Here is a 17574-nt window from a genome sequence, read left to right as displayed (position 1 = left end):
ATTACACTTTTACATCACCTGAGACAAGGTAGGGACTTCAGTGGTAAAGCCGTGCGCATGCGCGTATCCTCCTCCGTCCATCAGTAGTATATTATAAGTGCAGCCCCGGGAGCGGAGCCTGGTTCAGTCTCCAGTATCTGGACCGGACCGAGGCGGGCAGGAAGCATACTTGCAAAGGCGGAGGAGATGGCGGACAAAGAGAAAAAGAAGAAGGATAAAAACGCGTCCAGCGACAGGGTCACTCTGAAAAAAGAAATCGGACTTTTGAGCGCTTGCGCTATTATCATCGGTGAGTCCGTGACAGCTTTTGTTTCATAGCGGGGTCGACACGGGGAACTCAGCTAGAAGGAGGAACGTGCCTGAACGGCCGGCTGGCGGGAGGATTAACTGTAACGTGGCGGCTGTGCAGTTGTTGTCAAAGTTACAACATCATGGCACACAAAAAGGAGACAAGCACAGCAGGGAGGCAGTTTTAATTCGGGTTCGGGTCTGCTTTACGGAGAGTGCGGGGGAATGGGTTTGACGTTTCATTCAGAAACGCTTTAACAGTCTTAAGTTTGGCACAAACCGCCTAAATACGCACAGAAAGAGAGGCTTTTTACGCGCGGATGGTCCACTCGTGATGTCTCGGTTCGCTTTTAGGTTTTGTGTGGAAACTGTTGCATCAGTCATGATCTGAATATGGACATGCCTACGTGGCTGGACCTCCTCATGTTGAACTTGAAAGGCATGCAGACAAAGCGCAGCCTCCATATGGTTCTGCGGGACAGTGGAGCATTAAGGCTGCTACAGTTTCATGTCCCGGCTAGACCTGTTGAGCTGGGTAAAGCAAGGCATTACGGGCCCTTATAATTCTCTATTATTACCCGCTGCTAACAGTCCTCCACATGAAGTTTAGACAAAAGCATTGGAATAGACTGAAGGTCTGTCTGAAACCAGCTGATTACCGAGTCCAGCCTCTCTGTATGTATGGAAGCAGAGGGGCGACGCGGCTATTGACTTAATGACGTGGAGTGAATGTTATCATGAGGTCATGAAGTTATTTCTGCGCGAGACATTCTGTTCAGTCACTCCGGTTTTATTGCACACTACGGATTCATTTAACGTGCATGATTAAGAGTAGGGTAGGGACTCAAAATAGTATGTCTTTGTAGTCAGATTATTATATATGAACTAGAACATGCAGGATGAAAGGATGTTAATAATGACATAACTAGACAATATTAGGGAGACTGTATGAATGAGAGCGTCATGGTGGTGCATGATAAGCAACGTGCCAGTGAAAACATACAGTATCTGCTGAGATCTCCTACACAAGTAGGCGGACCCTCCAAGCAAAGGGGAGGTTGGAACAAATCACTTCAATTTGGACTAATTCTAGCCTGTTGGCCTGTCATTTCCACATACATTTGTTTTAAAACAATGTTGTGTCTGTTTGATACATGGTGATAAATATGAAAATCAAATGGGAAAGCATTTCAGTGAGCAAAACTACCGGAATAAGTAATAAATAGAGAACGCTAGAGGGTTTATTCCATCAGGTTAAAGTGCAAAATGAAATCTCTGTTGAAGTAATATGAATCAGTGTGGCACTGACAAAAGAAATGTTATCATTTTAATCTTTAGAACCAAGGTCACGTCTATTGTGCTTTGACTGATACGCTCCCAGTTAGGTCACAATCGTTCCTGTTTAACTGTGTTTTATTCATTTGGCAAGCAGCAGCTGTACAAATCCTTTGCTAATCTTTCAAAGCAAACCCACAGTTCTGACTATGCTTTACACGAATATAATATAACAGAGAGCGTGGAGGTTTATGGTCTAAATTAATATTGCTAGTGTGGAATAAGTGCTTAAATCACTCAGGTTGACAGTGACCACTCGCCAAGTCTTTCCTGTGAAGCACAGATGGAGTGAAGGCTGAGCAGCTACACAATTGCAACGTGAGTCATGCAGCCCACACATATCCAGCGCCTCACTCTAGGAAGGAGGACTACCAGCGCTGCCTCTCTGTGTGCTATACAGCCGCACATCTACTCCAGCAAGCACCCCATTCTGTACATAGTTTCCCTCTGGGGTGAATGAGCATTATGCATGTTGATACATGTAGACAGATCCATCAAGAGAAGCAAAAAGACCCAGCACTACTGTCATTCTTTTCTCATGATCTGAATAAAATAGTGATAAATCTGAGCTGTCATTTTGTGTTTAATTCCCCAGCTATAGTGCAGGGTGGCAGATAGGGACTCCGACTCACGCTTTCTCCTGCGAAGCCAAACTTTGTGACATAACAAACACAACATAGGCATTATGCAACGGCTCTGCATCTCACCACAGCCTCCACAATCAAATCTGACAGTGATAAATGCACTGTTCGGACCTTCTCTCTCCCGCTGCATCATTAGGGAGTATGCAGAGCTGCTCCTGCGGGGAAGCTGCGATGGCACGCCTCACTGGGTTTTCACAGCTACAGTGTTTACAGCCGACAGAGTCATATTTTCTGAAGAGTCCTCCGGTCGCCAAAGTTCTTCAAAGAAGAGGAAAACATGGACGACAGTGGAAAACATGTTTTGCTTGAACAGCTGCTGTTTGGTTACTTTCCCTTGCTTGTTATTTTTTCGTTTTGTAGACGTGCCATGTGATTGCCAGGCTGAATTTGAACTTGTCCACCAAACTTGAGCCTTAGCCAACTGAGCCACCGGGGAACCTCAGTTTATCCCTGTTTAGGGGACAGCTGAGACGTCAGTGGGTCATGTTTCCACTAAACAACATGGCAATACTGGACTAACAGGTTCCTTCTATCAGAATTAAATATGGGTGTGTTTTTACATGCCTGTACTATACTGAGTATACTGCTGTAAGTACATTTATTATGGCCCTGTTCCATTTAGGAGGGCGGGGACCCCGGTATGGTGTATGCTGGCTGACACTGACACACTTAATAGAATGAGACCAGAATTCGTTTTATCAGTTACATCATGTCGAGGTGCAGTCTGACTCCCTCACTGAGGTCTGAGAGACACGTGTCGCTCCTCGTAGTTCCTCCTTCCCACAAAGGTGGGAAGATCTAGTCTAAACTAATGTTAAAAATGTGTTCTTTATTGTAGAATAGCAGCAAAACATTAATGTGAACTCTCTCACACACCCACGTCCCTCCCGCCCATGAAAAATAATGGATTAAAGTCCCAGTCGGCAACATTTTTTTTATCATATTCACTGAAGCCGACACTACGCTCTGATAGAACAACATAAATCATCTGGTTAAAAAAAAAAGTGTGCCTCTACGTGCACGTAGAACCTGTTGTTTGTTTTTCAAAGATCCGACAGCACACGGATCATCCTGTCCAATCAGCACGCAGGGCTATGTTCGTGCACACACAGAGCCCCTCCCCCCTTCGGGTCGTACCACTATCACAGGGGGGAGGCGGAGGGAAGTAGCAACAAGCTTCCAATTCCTCGTTAAAAAACGAAACGAGGAGGTCCAAAACAACCAAGGAGAAGAAAACAACGGTGGAAAAGAAGGAAAAAAAGAAAGATGGCGACGGTGCCCGTGATAAAACCAGAGTCAACATCGGACCCGCGTTTCAAAGGTGGCGTGATCTACGGGATTTCAAAGGGCAGGAAGTCGAGGGGGAGGAGCTCGCTGGTCGTGGGGGAGGAGCTCGGTGGTCATGGGGGAGGAGCGTAAGAGTTGGAAACATTTAAAATCTGACAGAGTGCCCTCGATCCGACCGGATTTGCCTACTGGGACTTTAAGAAGTGCTTTTCTTCTGATTAAAGTAACCAGTGAGTCAGTGTGAATTTGGTCAGACAAGAACATATCAACAACCACCCGACCAGAAAGTGTCACTCCTATTGAAATCTCACCCTTGACTGGGTTGATACGAGTTATCCAAAACCAGTTTCACAGACACATCCAGTACAATTGCACAAGTCATTACATGAAATTGAAGTCAGTTGCAGAAAATCCCTTGAGGGTGTTTTAAAACGCCTCTTGGGATTTCATTGAACTTTTTCTTTAGTAAAGGAAGTTTTGTTTCTAGCCTTCGGTGTCTCAAACACAAACTTGTACAAGGATATCTCTGAGTGGATCGACAAGCCTCAAAACCACGTTTTCAGATAAATCAGATAAAGACTTCAGGGTTGAGATTTAAATTCAAATACGAGGGCTTTGTGGGTAATTGACTTGTTCTGCAGAGGGACCTTCTAGCTAAATCTAGTGTAAATAACCTTCTCAATCTTTGTTTTTCTCCCAAGGGAATATCATTGGCTCTGGGATATTCATCTCACCTAAGGGAGTGTTGGAGCATGCAGGCTCAGTGGGGCTGTCGCTCATCGTCTGGGTTTGTGGAGGGGGAATCTGCACCCTTGGGTCCATGTGCTACGCCGAACTGGGTGTCACCATCCCAAAGTCTGGCGGAGACTATTCATACGTGACAGAAATCTTTGGAGGGCTCGTGGGGTAAGTACTGTTGTTTTCTGCATGCACGCTCTGTTTGCGTGCATGCATCCATGACGGAGTGAGTGATTGTGCACCTCCGTGTCTTTCCACAGCTAATCTTGCCTTCTGTAAACAGCAGAGTTTTTTTCTGAAGGACTTTGAGGTTGCGATCTCATGCTTTATAAAAAACACTTTTTATTCATACTGCCTGCTGGACTCCTTACTGGAGTTAGCTAGTGATCCCTGACCCCCAGCTGGAACATGGTGCCCACAGTTTACTGCATTGTATGATTGACTTCTGCAAGCATTACATTTCATTAGAAATGTGATTTTAAATAGTAAAGTTAAGACGATTATTTCTGGACGATATGTACATTAGCAGGGGAGCTGAGAATTCTCAAACAAGTGTTTTTGCTTCTTTTTTTAGCCTTTTTTTAAACTGTAGTAATATTTGAACCTTTGTGCTGTCAATGAAACCGGCAGCCTGATGACAGTCAACCATTTAGGGAATATCAGGTATTTTTCTCTAATTTGTGTTACGAATAACGACTAAATATGAACTTAATATTAAAAAAATGTATCATAAAAGAAATTACATGTTGAACAGATTGAACACATCCTAATTCTCAGAGACTGATATGACGTTTCTCTCTGGGCACCAGCATCTTTTCCAATTCTAATGAGGAGAGTGGATATGACCACCTAAAGCGCTCTTTTTTCAGAGCACCCCAAGCAAAAAAAAGCCTGATAGCCGAGCAGAAGCAGCATTGCACGCCACGCAGACGGACAGACTGTACACAAGAGGGCTGGTTTATTCGGACTGCCTGTCTGGAACCAATCAGCTCTGAAGATCTTGTGACTTAAATGTGGTCATGTGACATGTCAGCTGACGACAGAGCAGCGCTGTGAGACTAAGAAGGTCAAACCCACCGAGCACTGAATACCTGTGGAGGCACTACTTTAGTTCGGTGTGGCTGATACATTTGCATGCCTAAAATGGGTCAAATAGTAGAACAAGAACAGTCAAAGGTCACAGGAAGAAAAGACATACTGTATTCTGGTCCAAGCAACAGTTTCCATGTGCTATAGAGTGTTTGTATCCTCCTCATATCTGAACACCAGCCTCTTATAACCGATGCCAAGATTCCCTTGAGCAAGTCACCCAACCCCGACGGCTGGACAGGAAACAGGACTTAGTCCAAGTGTGGATGAAAATCAGCAGCCACTTCTCCGTATAAAGTTTAAAACATTTCATGTAAAAGTGTTTTTTGCGCTCATACGAAATCCTTTTTTTTTTTTTTTTTGTCTCTTCATCCTGTAGCTTCCTGTTGTTATGGAGTGCCGTCCTCATTATGTATCCCACGACATTGGCTGTCATCGCGCTCACCTTCTCCAATTACGTCTTGCAGCCGGCCTTCCAGGACTGCCTTCCTCCGTACATCGCCACCAGACTCCTCGCCACCATCTGCATCTGTGAGTCACAAGCCCAAGTCACTCCTAAAGTCCTGATGTGTTACATGAGTTCTTCTGTTAAGTCTGTATTTGGTGCTTTGCTATGATATTGTCTGTGTTTGAGTGTATCCCAAACTCTAAGGTCTTTTCCCTCTGATTTTCTATTGATGAAGCTTACGTTTCTAAAGGCTAGATCACACTTCTTTTCCTTCTGTTCACCCAGGGGCCCTTCTGCTGCTAATGCTTACCACATTATTAAGTTTGTTTGGGATCAACAGAATAAATGTAAAACACATGATTGTGTGCGCATTGGAGGAATTATCTAGGGCAAAGGCTACGATGCACTGGATGCTTCTTTTTTTTTAAAGTTTAGAGTCAGATGCCACAGAGTGAGTCTTCGAGTCAGAATTTCAAGTAGCAAAGTTTGGCAAGACACCCTGTGATTCACTGTGCCACTTGAACATGGCAATACTTGTAAACTACAGCATTACATGTTCAATTTTTCAAAAAACACACCTAGACCTTGCATGTGTGTAAATTTGAGCCATGCCACTGCAATGACCAGATCATGTAGAGAAACTATAAAAACCAACAATTAAACAACAGCACGGAGACGAAGAAAACGTGAGGAAGAGATGAGGAACTATTTGTTGGTAATTAGCCGGGAGAAATTGGTTTCACGTGATGCCATCGGAGTGTTGACTCTGTCCCTGGATGGTTTACACGAGTGTCTGTTTGCTGCTACTCGTGTCTCTGTCGGTCATCATGACATCCTGGTTCACAGTATCACACTTCAGACTTGCTTTCGACATTCAGGTCACCTGACTGTATGACCCAGCGTGACTCCAACATCAGAACACACTCCTAAATCACACAAGTATCTAACCTTAGGGTAAAAGATCAGAGATCTTAAAGAGATATTGCTTGGGGGATCAAATGAGAGCAAGAATTAAATAAAGCAAAAAGCAGAATTAGTCCTCGTCTAGAGGAATCTGACCAACCAGAAGGACAAACCAACGTGGCCAACATGCTGGGAGCGAGCTGCTAACTGGTGGGAATAATGTAAAGCAAGGGAAAAACCGCAGAACTTCAAGGGGTAAAATCTCTGCAAACCAAATTCAGCTCCATTCAGCTCATGCCTGGAAGATATCATTATAATGCAATAGTTCACAGTGCGACGGCTGTCATTGTCATTTTAAGGATTCCTTTTGAGACGCTGCGCTCTATTTCAAGCCTCTAATCCGACGAGCGCCTTTCCTTGAAATGTTGTACAGTACAGCAATCCCTATTTAAATAACCAGTGGCAGAAGCAGACTGTGCATGTTTGCTGGTAGAGACCAACCAGTTTGATCTTGTCTGAACTGGATATAGGAACGGGGGGCATAGACAGGCGAGGGCTGGGTAGCGGTGCTGGAGAGCGGGTGCATGTACTGGGCTGCGGTTAGCATTCACAGAGCGCGCTGATGGACCTCTACTATTTTTGGCGACAGTATGTTACAACTGCTGCGTAGCTTGGCCAGGGGCCCTCTCTGTATCTGGTGCTTTTATGTGTTGTTCCGTTGAGTGCGAGACGTGTGCGTGTGTCTGTCAGTATCAGTGTCAGACTATATAATGGTACCAGCCTTTGTGGACGCCGCTAATGAGAGGGTGTGGCTACGCCATTGTGCATTGTTTCATAGTGGTTACCGTGACGCTCCTGTCACTGAGCGCCATGGAAACAGGAAATGGGCAGGACACCTTGCACATCAATGACGGCGGATCCCATTGGCCAGTTGGCGTCCTTGGTTGGCTGTTTGATGTTCCTATTGGCTGCTGGGGAACGCCTCCGTCCTCTCTGGTGCACACATCACACTTCAGACCTGCAGTCACAGTGATATTGTATCGATGATCAGTTATATAAGCCTGAACCCTTACGTGTGAAACTGTAACTGGTAACACATGGAGAAGATATTCCTCTGAACTCGACAAGAGAAATCAGCTCCATCACCCACGACAAATGTATCACTCCTCTAAAATTGGTGATATAAATACACTTTTAGTTAGTCATCACCACCTACACCACAACTCCGTATACATGTTCATCTTCTAGACACATTGAGGACCATAATAAACCATGAATTGGCCCACGGAGAAAATGTCAAATTGTTCAAATCTACCCAAACAAAAGTAGCAAGACTCTTTTTTTTAGGTCACTTGAGACTAGACTAGATATTCATATGTAATATGTTGTGAAGATGTTAATATATTCCAGCATTTGGTGGACAATGTTTGTCTGAAATGCTCAGTGAGGTCAACTAGATTAAATGTTGTTCTGCACTGCTGGGTCTTATCGGACCCTGTCACGTCAACTCAACTTTCCTTAGTCACGGGTTTATGAATATGAGTCAGCCTAGATGTGTGTCCCCCCTCCCTTCTCTACTGCATGAGAGTCACAAGTGAACCAGGTGTGTGTGTGTGTGTGTGTGTGTGTGTGTGTGTGAGAGAGAAAACCAGACAGGTCCAGTTGTGGGTTGGTGGTGTTCTTCTAATAATAGGAGTGCTGGACAGTCATGTGCCTAGTACTCCCATTTCAGGAGATTTACTCTGTAACGCTACTTTATTCTGTCAAGTATGGATCCCTTTTACTAGTTAGAAATCACCAATCTGCATTCATTACATTTGCCAGCAATGAATAGCCTACCTTTCATTAATGTCACACCCAACAACCACTAGAAGTGTGTCAGAAACCATGCCGTTTATTGAAGTTTTCCATTTCATTTGAATGGAAAAAATGACGTAACTAAAATTATTGAACTAAAATTACCGCCTCACAGGTGTTATGTCATCACTTCATTATTTTATACTAGACAGTTGTGTGAAAAATGGTTAGTTCATACTGGAGAGGAAAACTGCACAGAACAAGAAATGAGCACAAAAATCAAAGGACTGTCAGTCAAAACAAGCTTATATTTGTTCATCATCTTCATGATGAATATATGTTTTATTTATGATTGTATTTTATGCTCTGCAATTTGCAATGTACACAAAATCTTTGTAAAAAAAGAAAGAAAACTAAACAAACCAGTGTAGCAGATTTTTCAAAGCCAATCTTATCTCCACCAGCTAATTATGTGCTGCCCCATCTATCTGTAACAGTCACCCTCTTGACTACGCTGTTCAAAAAGAGAGTTTAAGTCTGAATGAGAGGTAAATAAAGAAAAATGAACAGTGATGGCTCGGTGGAGCCTTTCTTTTACTTAACCCTTCACTACATCACTGATCGTATGTCAGCATTTCTCTGCATGTATTTCCCCCGGACTTAATCCTGCAGATTAACTGTAGTCTGAAGGGATTCTGCTGTCAGACACCTTGTGGTGGACAGACAGGACTGGGGGGTTTCTTGCACTCCAGTGATTCCTGTGACCCCATCCTGAACCAAGAAGAAGGCGTTCCTGAGGTTAAAGCCCCCTGATAAATCTGCAAGAACTCGCCATCAGAATCCATTAAGACTAAAAGCAGTAATTAGTTTAGTATTCTAGTGCTGAGGCAGCCTTCAATGGAAGCTGTGATGGCAGGACACAGATTTACCTGCGCTGTCGCTTTCAAAGCCTGTTGGCACCTCCTTCCTGTCAGGATCAACACAGGGGGGAAGTAGAGGGAGGAGGTGGCGGTGGTAGTGGGGGGGGGGGGGGGGGGTACACGGGAACACAGGAACGGAAATGCATGGAACACCCCTAGGGTAACTGACTATAAAACACCGCAGCGTTGTAGGGGAGAGAAAGCTCTGCCCGGTGCCACCAGAACCTACTGCCAAAAATTCACGTGTGTATGTGAATGCGTGAGCGTGTCCGGCGCCAGCGGAAGCAGTTTATTCAGATTTCTGTGGTGGGAGGGAAACCGTGCCCCGGTGATGGATGACATGGTCGATAAAAACCCTCCACACATTTATGCACACACATATACCTCTGAGTGAGTGTGTTCTTCTATAAAAGAGAGGAGCGAGAAGTCAGGCAAGATATATAGAGTTTAAATAAAGTGAGAAACTTACGAAGAAAATAGACAATCTCACACAACCTGTCGCCTAAATCACATAATCTCTAGCTCACGATTTGAAGTGCCACACTAATCTGTGTGCACGTGAAACACAAGCAAAGGTCAGCAAATGGATAAAGGCTGCGATAGGGGGCTTTACAAATTATCCAAATTCCACCACTATTTCCTGTTGGTATCGTTGAGAAGACATGAAAAAAGCATCCCATCCCCGTCTTTTTTTGTGGTTAGAAATTGAGAATTGGGAATTAAAAGACGAATGTATTCCAGTGCTCTTAAGAAGACTGAACAACATGCATTTAATATCTCATTTGTTAAAGTTGCAGTATTTAATTTCGACGTCAGCCACGTTGGAAGTGATATGGAAATGTCTGAGAAGTGACTTAAAGTGACATGACATTCCCATCACATGTACATGTATGTAATGCGGTGTGTGTCTGATTATATAACATCACAACATAATGCATTATAAAGCACACAGTGTATTATACAGAATATATGAAGCCCGCTGGCTAGATCAGGGTCTTGAGTCTGCTGCTACGCTCTCAAAAACATACCCAACATACCAAACCCCACCTAACACAGCATCCACCAAAAGGCATTACTGAGCTGAGCTCGATGTTAACCCATGGACAACGTCAGAGCCTAGACGCCATACATATTCTACATTTGTAGAATAAGTATCTATTCCATATGAGTTGGCTGACTGTATTTCTGTTATAGACTCACATGTGTGGTATGATGTATACTAGATGGACACTTTAAACTTAAAAAACGAAAAGTACAGCTACACAAAAGCCGTTTTCCGTCTCTCTCTCGTTCTCGTTGCTGGTAGCCTGATTCCCTCTTCCTACTGGCTTTACTTCTTACTTATAAGCCTGCACTTGAGCTGGAGGGCTACTGGAGAGCCACTTGCACTGGCTCGGATTGGCTCACTTCGAACTTGCTCAGCCCTTGTTATGATGGCAAAATCTGAGATTCAGTGTAAAGGTCGATGGCCCCACACACACACACACACACACACACACACACACACACACACACACACACACACACACACACAGAGACTATGCTGTTGCAGGAAGAGGAGAGTAGGAAGTAGTTTTATTCCATAGACACTTGTCAGGAAGGTCTTTCTTTGAGCTATTTGCTGACAAGACAGGAATGTTGTTATGTTGAGTGCAATAATGTAAGCGGCAGTAGAATACATGCAGCCCAAGCATCCAGCTGGTGAATACCTACGCTGCTTCTCCTTAAAGATTATTATCATATTTCATAAAAGTGTATTAATTCATTATGATATATGTGGAGGTTATTCAACTAGTGGAGGCGATACAACTTTTTAGTATAGTACTGCGAGAAACCTGCATTTATGAGGCAAAGCCTGTCAGAAACATGATGTTTTTAAATTACTTTACATGTATGTGTGTGTGTGTGTGTGCGTGTGTGTGTGTGTGTGTGTGTGTGTGTGTGTGTGTGTGTGTGTGTGTGTGTGTGTGTGTGTGTGTTGCGTGTGTGTGTTTCCACAGTATTCCTGACCTGGGTGAACTGCTCCAGTGTGCGCTGGGCAACAAGGATCCAGGACGTTTTCACTGTAGGAAAACTCCTCGCTCTGGTACTCATCATAGTGGTCGGGCTCGTCCAAATCTGTAGAGGTAAACACACACAAACATATTCTGGTCAGATACAATCTTCAACATGGCAGTAATACCTATGCATGTCTAGATATGGTACAATTATTGTTTGATCACTGATTTTAATGAAATAAATACTAGCAAAGCAAAGAAAAGTACATAAAAGAACAAGGCAATGTACAATACTTCTTCTAAAATCTTAACTTGGTGAAATTGTGATGAAAGATATCGCCTCAGTCTTGTTTATGAGAATATTTTACATTATATTGGGTGCAGGATGGATTTATATTGAAAAACAACAGTTACACAATAAATATAGATCCATCCATCCATCCATCGTCTGCCGCTTATCCTGTATTCAGGGTCATGGGCGGGGGGGCTGGAGCCGATCCCAGCTATCATTGGGCGAAGATAAATGTAGATATGATGTATAAATATTATTATACTGTTGATAACATTTAAATACATGTGTGCATATTGATCAACCAACAGTAGTATATGTTTGTTTCTAATGATGTGAATTTGGGAAGAAAGCTGCAGAAATACATTACATTTTGTCACAGCAGAACTTGACATTGCTGACCCCTGGTGGACATGACACACATTACATTTCAGGTTCTTCAGATAACAAAAACAGTGACAAATGCATGAAAATACATTTAGAAAGTGACCAACCAATGATTTTAGCGTGAAAACAAGACTGTGTTTAGTTCTTTAAACTGTTTAATATTTGATCTGGACTGTGAAAACACACATCCCTTCCTCTCACCCTCTCCAGGTCACTACGATGCCCTGCGGCCCAGCGTGGCCTTTGAATTTAGCCAGGACCCGTCAGTGGGGCAGATAGCGCTGGCCTTCCTTCAGGCCTCCTTCGCCTACAGCGGCTGGAATTTCCTCAACTACGTCACGGAGGAGGTCGTGGAGCCACGCAAGTACGCCACTCGCATGCACAGTATAGTATTTGATACCTCTATAGGTTTTCATACAACCAGTGGACACACTGTACTGGTATAAGCCGCGCAGGAGAGCCCAATGCACGCCTCCATCCCTTAGTTCAGGACTATATAATTGGTTTGAATTTGGTTATATTTTAACATAATTTCTTGTCAATTCTCTGTAAAACAACACCAACATTGAGTCATTGCCATTACTTCTATTGCTTTCTTTTTTTGTATTACTTTATTGCAAATATTTACGTTACAAACCAAGAGTTTAGTACTTCATCCTGCTACATTCATACATTTTTACTATCATAATTCTCATTATTTTCATTAGGAACCTGCCCAGAGCAATCTACATTTCCATCCCACTGGTGACCCTCGTCTACACGTTGACCAATATTGCCTACTTCTCCTCCATGACCCCTGAGGAGCTGCTGGCCTCCAATGCCGTGGCAGTGGTGAGCAGCACACCATCTCCGTCAATATAGGGTTCATATCGGAGCTCATTTATATGTTTTTCAACAAGGCTTCAGTTGTCTGGAAACCGGAAATCTGCCGAAGCTGAGAAGACTGTAACCCGAGACAACCCTCAAACAACCAATTAATAAATGAGTCAATAAGATAATTTATTGTTCATGATTCCAGAGGGAAAACTGAGTCACGAGTTCAGTTTCTGAATACTTTCTTTTGTCAGAATTACAAGCAGCGTGCAAAGATATTTAAGGACATTTCATACACGCAAGCCGTATGCTTATGATTCTCGTACATTTTATTCTTGTACAGCTACTCTGTGTGCCTTTAATTGTCCCCCCGGGAACAAATAAAGTGTTTTTAATTAAATAGTCACAGTCGAGCCGGGTGATCAAAATGCACATTGCATCTTTCAGTGAAATGCACGAATTCAATCATTACTGTTTGCGACTGAGTTAATAAATAATTGGATGGTTCAGTAAGAGTCAACAACCTGACCTGTCAGATGTTGTGTTGTTCCAGACATTCGGGGAAAAGCTGCTGGGGATGTTTTCCTGGGTGATGCCGATCTCTGTAGCACTCTCCACCTTCGGAGGAATAAACGGTTACCTGTTCACCTCCTCCAGGTAGAACCCTTCATCCATTAAAGTCCTTTTATGATTGGATAAAAAGTAACAACATGGGTGTCAAGAGTTACTTCTGACAAGTACAGTAAACCAGTCTGTGTGTCTATTTGCAGGTTATGTTTCTCGGGAGCCAGAGAGGGTCACTTGCCTTATCTGCTGGCTATGATCCACCTAAAGAACTGCACCCCGATCCCCGCTCTGCTGGTCTGCGTGAGTACTGCACTCACAGTTTTGTTCTATTTTATCTAGCTTCACAGGGAATCAGGAATGTTTTTTTATATATGTTTAATATGTATTTGACCTTTAAACCGACCTCCGTCTCCCACAGTGCATGGCCACCATAATCATCCTGTGCATTGGAGAAACACACAACCTGATCAACTATGTGTCCTTCATCAACTACCTGTCCTATGGCGTGACCATTGCTGGCCTCCTCTACCTCCGCAAGACGAGACCCAACCTGCTCAGACCCATCAAGGTACAGACAGCTGAGAACCACGCGTCCACTCCAAGAACTAAATTTAACTTGTTCTAACGTGTTGAAGACATAACAGAATGTTTAATTAACCATCATAGCTCCCCTTTTACTTCAAATTCATTGGTAAATCATGTATTCTTAGCTAATATCCACAGCCAAGGGTACAAAAAAACAGCAGACCACAATAAGGAATCATACTTGAAATGTCCAAACAATGCACCTAATGAAGAAAAAGAAATATTAGCCTACTAGGTATTGCACTCGACAATACATGGGGCCATACAAACACAAAAAAGTTAAAAAGTGTGTGTTTATTCTTTCCTTTATCTTCCAAACCTGCATACAGTAATTCGGATAGGGTTATATGGCGTGGACCAATTATTAATAATTACTTAAATGGCAGTGTTTTTTTAAACTACATGAGATAGTATAAAAATCATAGGTTGTAAATTACACAAGCTTACCTTTACATGAATTACTTCCCCCCTTAATGCGTACATGTATTGAACACGTAGGTCCACGTGAAGGTAATTAAAAACACAAAGGTAACCGAAGCAGGTAGCGTTAGTATAATGTGGTTTCTCGTTAGCTAGCGAGGAGATGGCTCTGGAAGGCTGTTTAACTGTAGCCAATAAATGTTTATAACCAATAACATCATTGGCCAAACCAAAAAAATCAAACGTACCCGTTTCTGGTAAATCCTTAACCTGCTCCAGTGGTCGTCTGTTAGCCGGCTCCAACAAAGACAGTTTGTTACTGGAGATTAAAATAAAAACAAGTAAAAATAAAGTTTCATAAGACTTCCATCACCCATCACTAGTCACAGTAACAGTAGACTGTCAGGGATAGCATTTTGGCGCCCCCTGGTGTTTGAAAAGTAACTTAGGCTACAGAATACATGGACTGTTTTTATTTGTCGAAAATAAAAATATTATCATTTTCTCTCATAAATGTAACATACATGTAAATATCATCTCCATTTTTTTTTAGGTTCAAATCTGGTAGACACAAATATCTAATCAGCCAATCACATGGCAGCAACTCAATGCATGTAGGCACGTAGAAACGGTCAAGACAATCAGCTGAAGTTCAATCTAGGTAAAAATAGGTTAAGAAAAAAAATACTTGAATACATAGTTACAAAATACTGCAAAGTACATTTCATGATCTTAGCAACAAAGTTAATCATTTAATCAGATAAATAGTGTAAGCATTAATATTTCATTCTTGTTATTAGTTTATTCTATATGTGTGATGTAACTGTTTTATGGTACCACTGTTTTTTCTATTTGTCCACAAAGTTTAGATAAACAAGCTGACCTTTGAACTTGATGGTCTGTGGTGTGTCTTATTATTACTACTGCTCCCTACGAGTCACTGGTCCTATCCTAACTCATCATATTAACCTACAACCTTTCTGTCTTGTGCAGGTAAGCATGCTGATCCCCATCAGCTACTTGATATTCTGGGCTGTGCTGCTGGGCTTCAGTCTGTACTCTGAACCAGTGGTTTGTGGCCTGGGAATGGTCATCATGCTGACTGGAGTCCCCGTATACTTTTTGGGAGTTCACTGGAAGAACAAACCCAAATGGGTGTACAGGATCGTCGGTGAGTTGGGCTGCGATATTTAAACATTTGTAGATCTGTTAGCAGTAAGTCCCGGAAACTAAAACTCCTCCCGTTGTCCTTTGCATTGCAGAAAGAGCCACATACGTGGGCCAGAAGTTTTGTTATGTGGTGTTTCCTCAGGAAGACTCCCCAGAGACTGAACCCCTCACCGCCTCCAAAGCCAACGACTGAGCCATGCAGTCAGCCAGGGATTCCCTTTTTACACCATCACCTGTGCTTCCATTTTTTTTTGCATTACAAATTTTCCCATTGGTCAGTTTGTGGATGATGAAGAGATGGTTTCGTCCATGCTCGTGCACAGGTGCACCCTGAAAGGAGCTGCGACGAAGCTCCAGTGTAAAGGAAGGAAATGGTACGCTTATGGGCATCACATGTTAAACCCTCCAAAAGCTCCAAAATGTGCCCTTTCTTAGAAAATCTTTAGCTCTTCTTCTCCTCACTCAAGGAATCTCTATCTGTCACCTTCCAATATATTCTGCTTTTTTGACCTTAACTAAATCCTTGAGCTAATGTGCCTTATGAAATGTATGTGTTGGTATAGTGTTTTGGTTTGTGCGGGTATTTTGATTGTGTCATAACTTGTTTTTGAGGCAAATATGCAAGCAGTTGCTGCACTTAGCAATACTTCTCTATTACTGCTGCTCAGTTTCACTAATTAATATGTGATGTTTACTGTTTGTCAGCTGTGGATGAATATTTTTCTGTCTGCATGTCTGCCTTGCCACGGTATTCTTTTTACTTTACCCCCATTTTCCTCTTTTGTTTTTATAGTATATCACTACTTTCTCCCGAGAGATACTGAAGGTGCCTTCGTATTATTATTATTAGATTATCTACAGACACTCATCGTTCATTGCACAGGACAGACAGGAGGATGCTGGGAAGTTTGCGGCTGTCAACCGGGACGAACGGCCGCCTCTCACACAAAATGAATAAGCTTCATCATTACAACACGTGTAGACAAGACTGCTGTGCTGCGGAAATGTTCTCATCTCTAGGAATGCCACTGTGAAGTCGTTCAAAGGTGCTTGACCCGCCGGGACAGTTATTACATAACCGATAACATGCCGTTGAATAACATAACCAGGTAGACGGGTGGCTGGCAGATAGACGGGTGGCTGGCAGGGGATTTTTACTGCTCCCACTTCCCCAAAGACTGTTTGTACATCAACTGTCTAACTGTGGTACTATTATGGCTCATTATGGTCCCACTGAAACACCACAAATGACTATGGTCAGACTGATACTATAACACAGTAGAGTGATCTACTGTACTCCAGGTGATATTGGTGTTTACGTATATCTCACAGCATGTCTCTCAGCTGTTTATGTTATACATACAACAGAGCATATGAAGGTTTGGGCCAGTGGCCTCTTTTTAACATGATGCAAACCAGCAGGTTGGAACTTGAATTGAACGTTTGGTCCTTAACCCGGCCAGCAGATGCTGAGGAACCCCCCACCCCCCCTCCCCCACTAAGAGACTCACACTTTAAACAGCAACATCTCTGCCACGTCCAGGCGCCGTCACTTAAGTTGAGATCTGTAAATACTGTGTAAAGAAAAGAAAAACTGTTATAAATGCGCCACAGACAACGATCACATTCCTCAGACACACAGATACATTTACAAACTGTACAATTGATGGGTCTGTATTTTATACGTGTGAAGTTGTACAATAATAACAATGTAATTACTTATTAAATATAGCAACGTCTAAGATGCATCTTTTTTTTGGATAATACAAGTGTTTGTGTCCTCAATAGCATCCCCTGACTTTTCATCTAGAGCATGCTAGCACGCATGTTCACATTAGCTGCTGTGGCTATAGACTCATTGCAGGTGACTACTGACTACAAACTAACTTCTGTCAAA

General features: G+C 42.9%; 1 protein-coding gene across 1 annotated transcript; it reads left to right on the top strand.

Annotated features, from left to right (window-relative positions):
- The first annotated feature begins 136 nt into the window (after window positions 1-136).
- On the top strand, window positions 137-17439 carry slc7a10a (solute carrier family 7 member 10a). The gene is made up of 11 exons (XM_084014944.1): window positions 137-289; window positions 4256-4460; window positions 5761-5912; window positions 11450-11575; window positions 12333-12486; window positions 12830-12953; window positions 13489-13592; window positions 13706-13802; window positions 13921-14070; window positions 15501-15678; window positions 15770-17439. Exons 1-11 carry the CDS (start codon window positions 187-189, stop codon window positions 15868-15870), a joined length of 1494 nt encoding a protein of 497 aa, XP_083871070.1. The 5' UTR covers window positions 137-186; the 3' UTR covers window positions 15871-17439.
- The last annotated feature ends 135 nt before the right edge of the window (window positions 17440-17574 follow it).

This window comes from Eutrigla gurnardus (assembly GCF_963514095.1).
Source record: "Eutrigla gurnardus genome assembly, chromosome: 1".
NCBI classification, from domain to species: Eukaryota; Metazoa; Chordata; class Actinopteri; order Perciformes; family Triglidae; genus Eutrigla; species Eutrigla gurnardus.
Note: the sequence above shows the minus strand (reverse complement) of the source record. Positions and strands in the feature narration are given on the sequence as shown.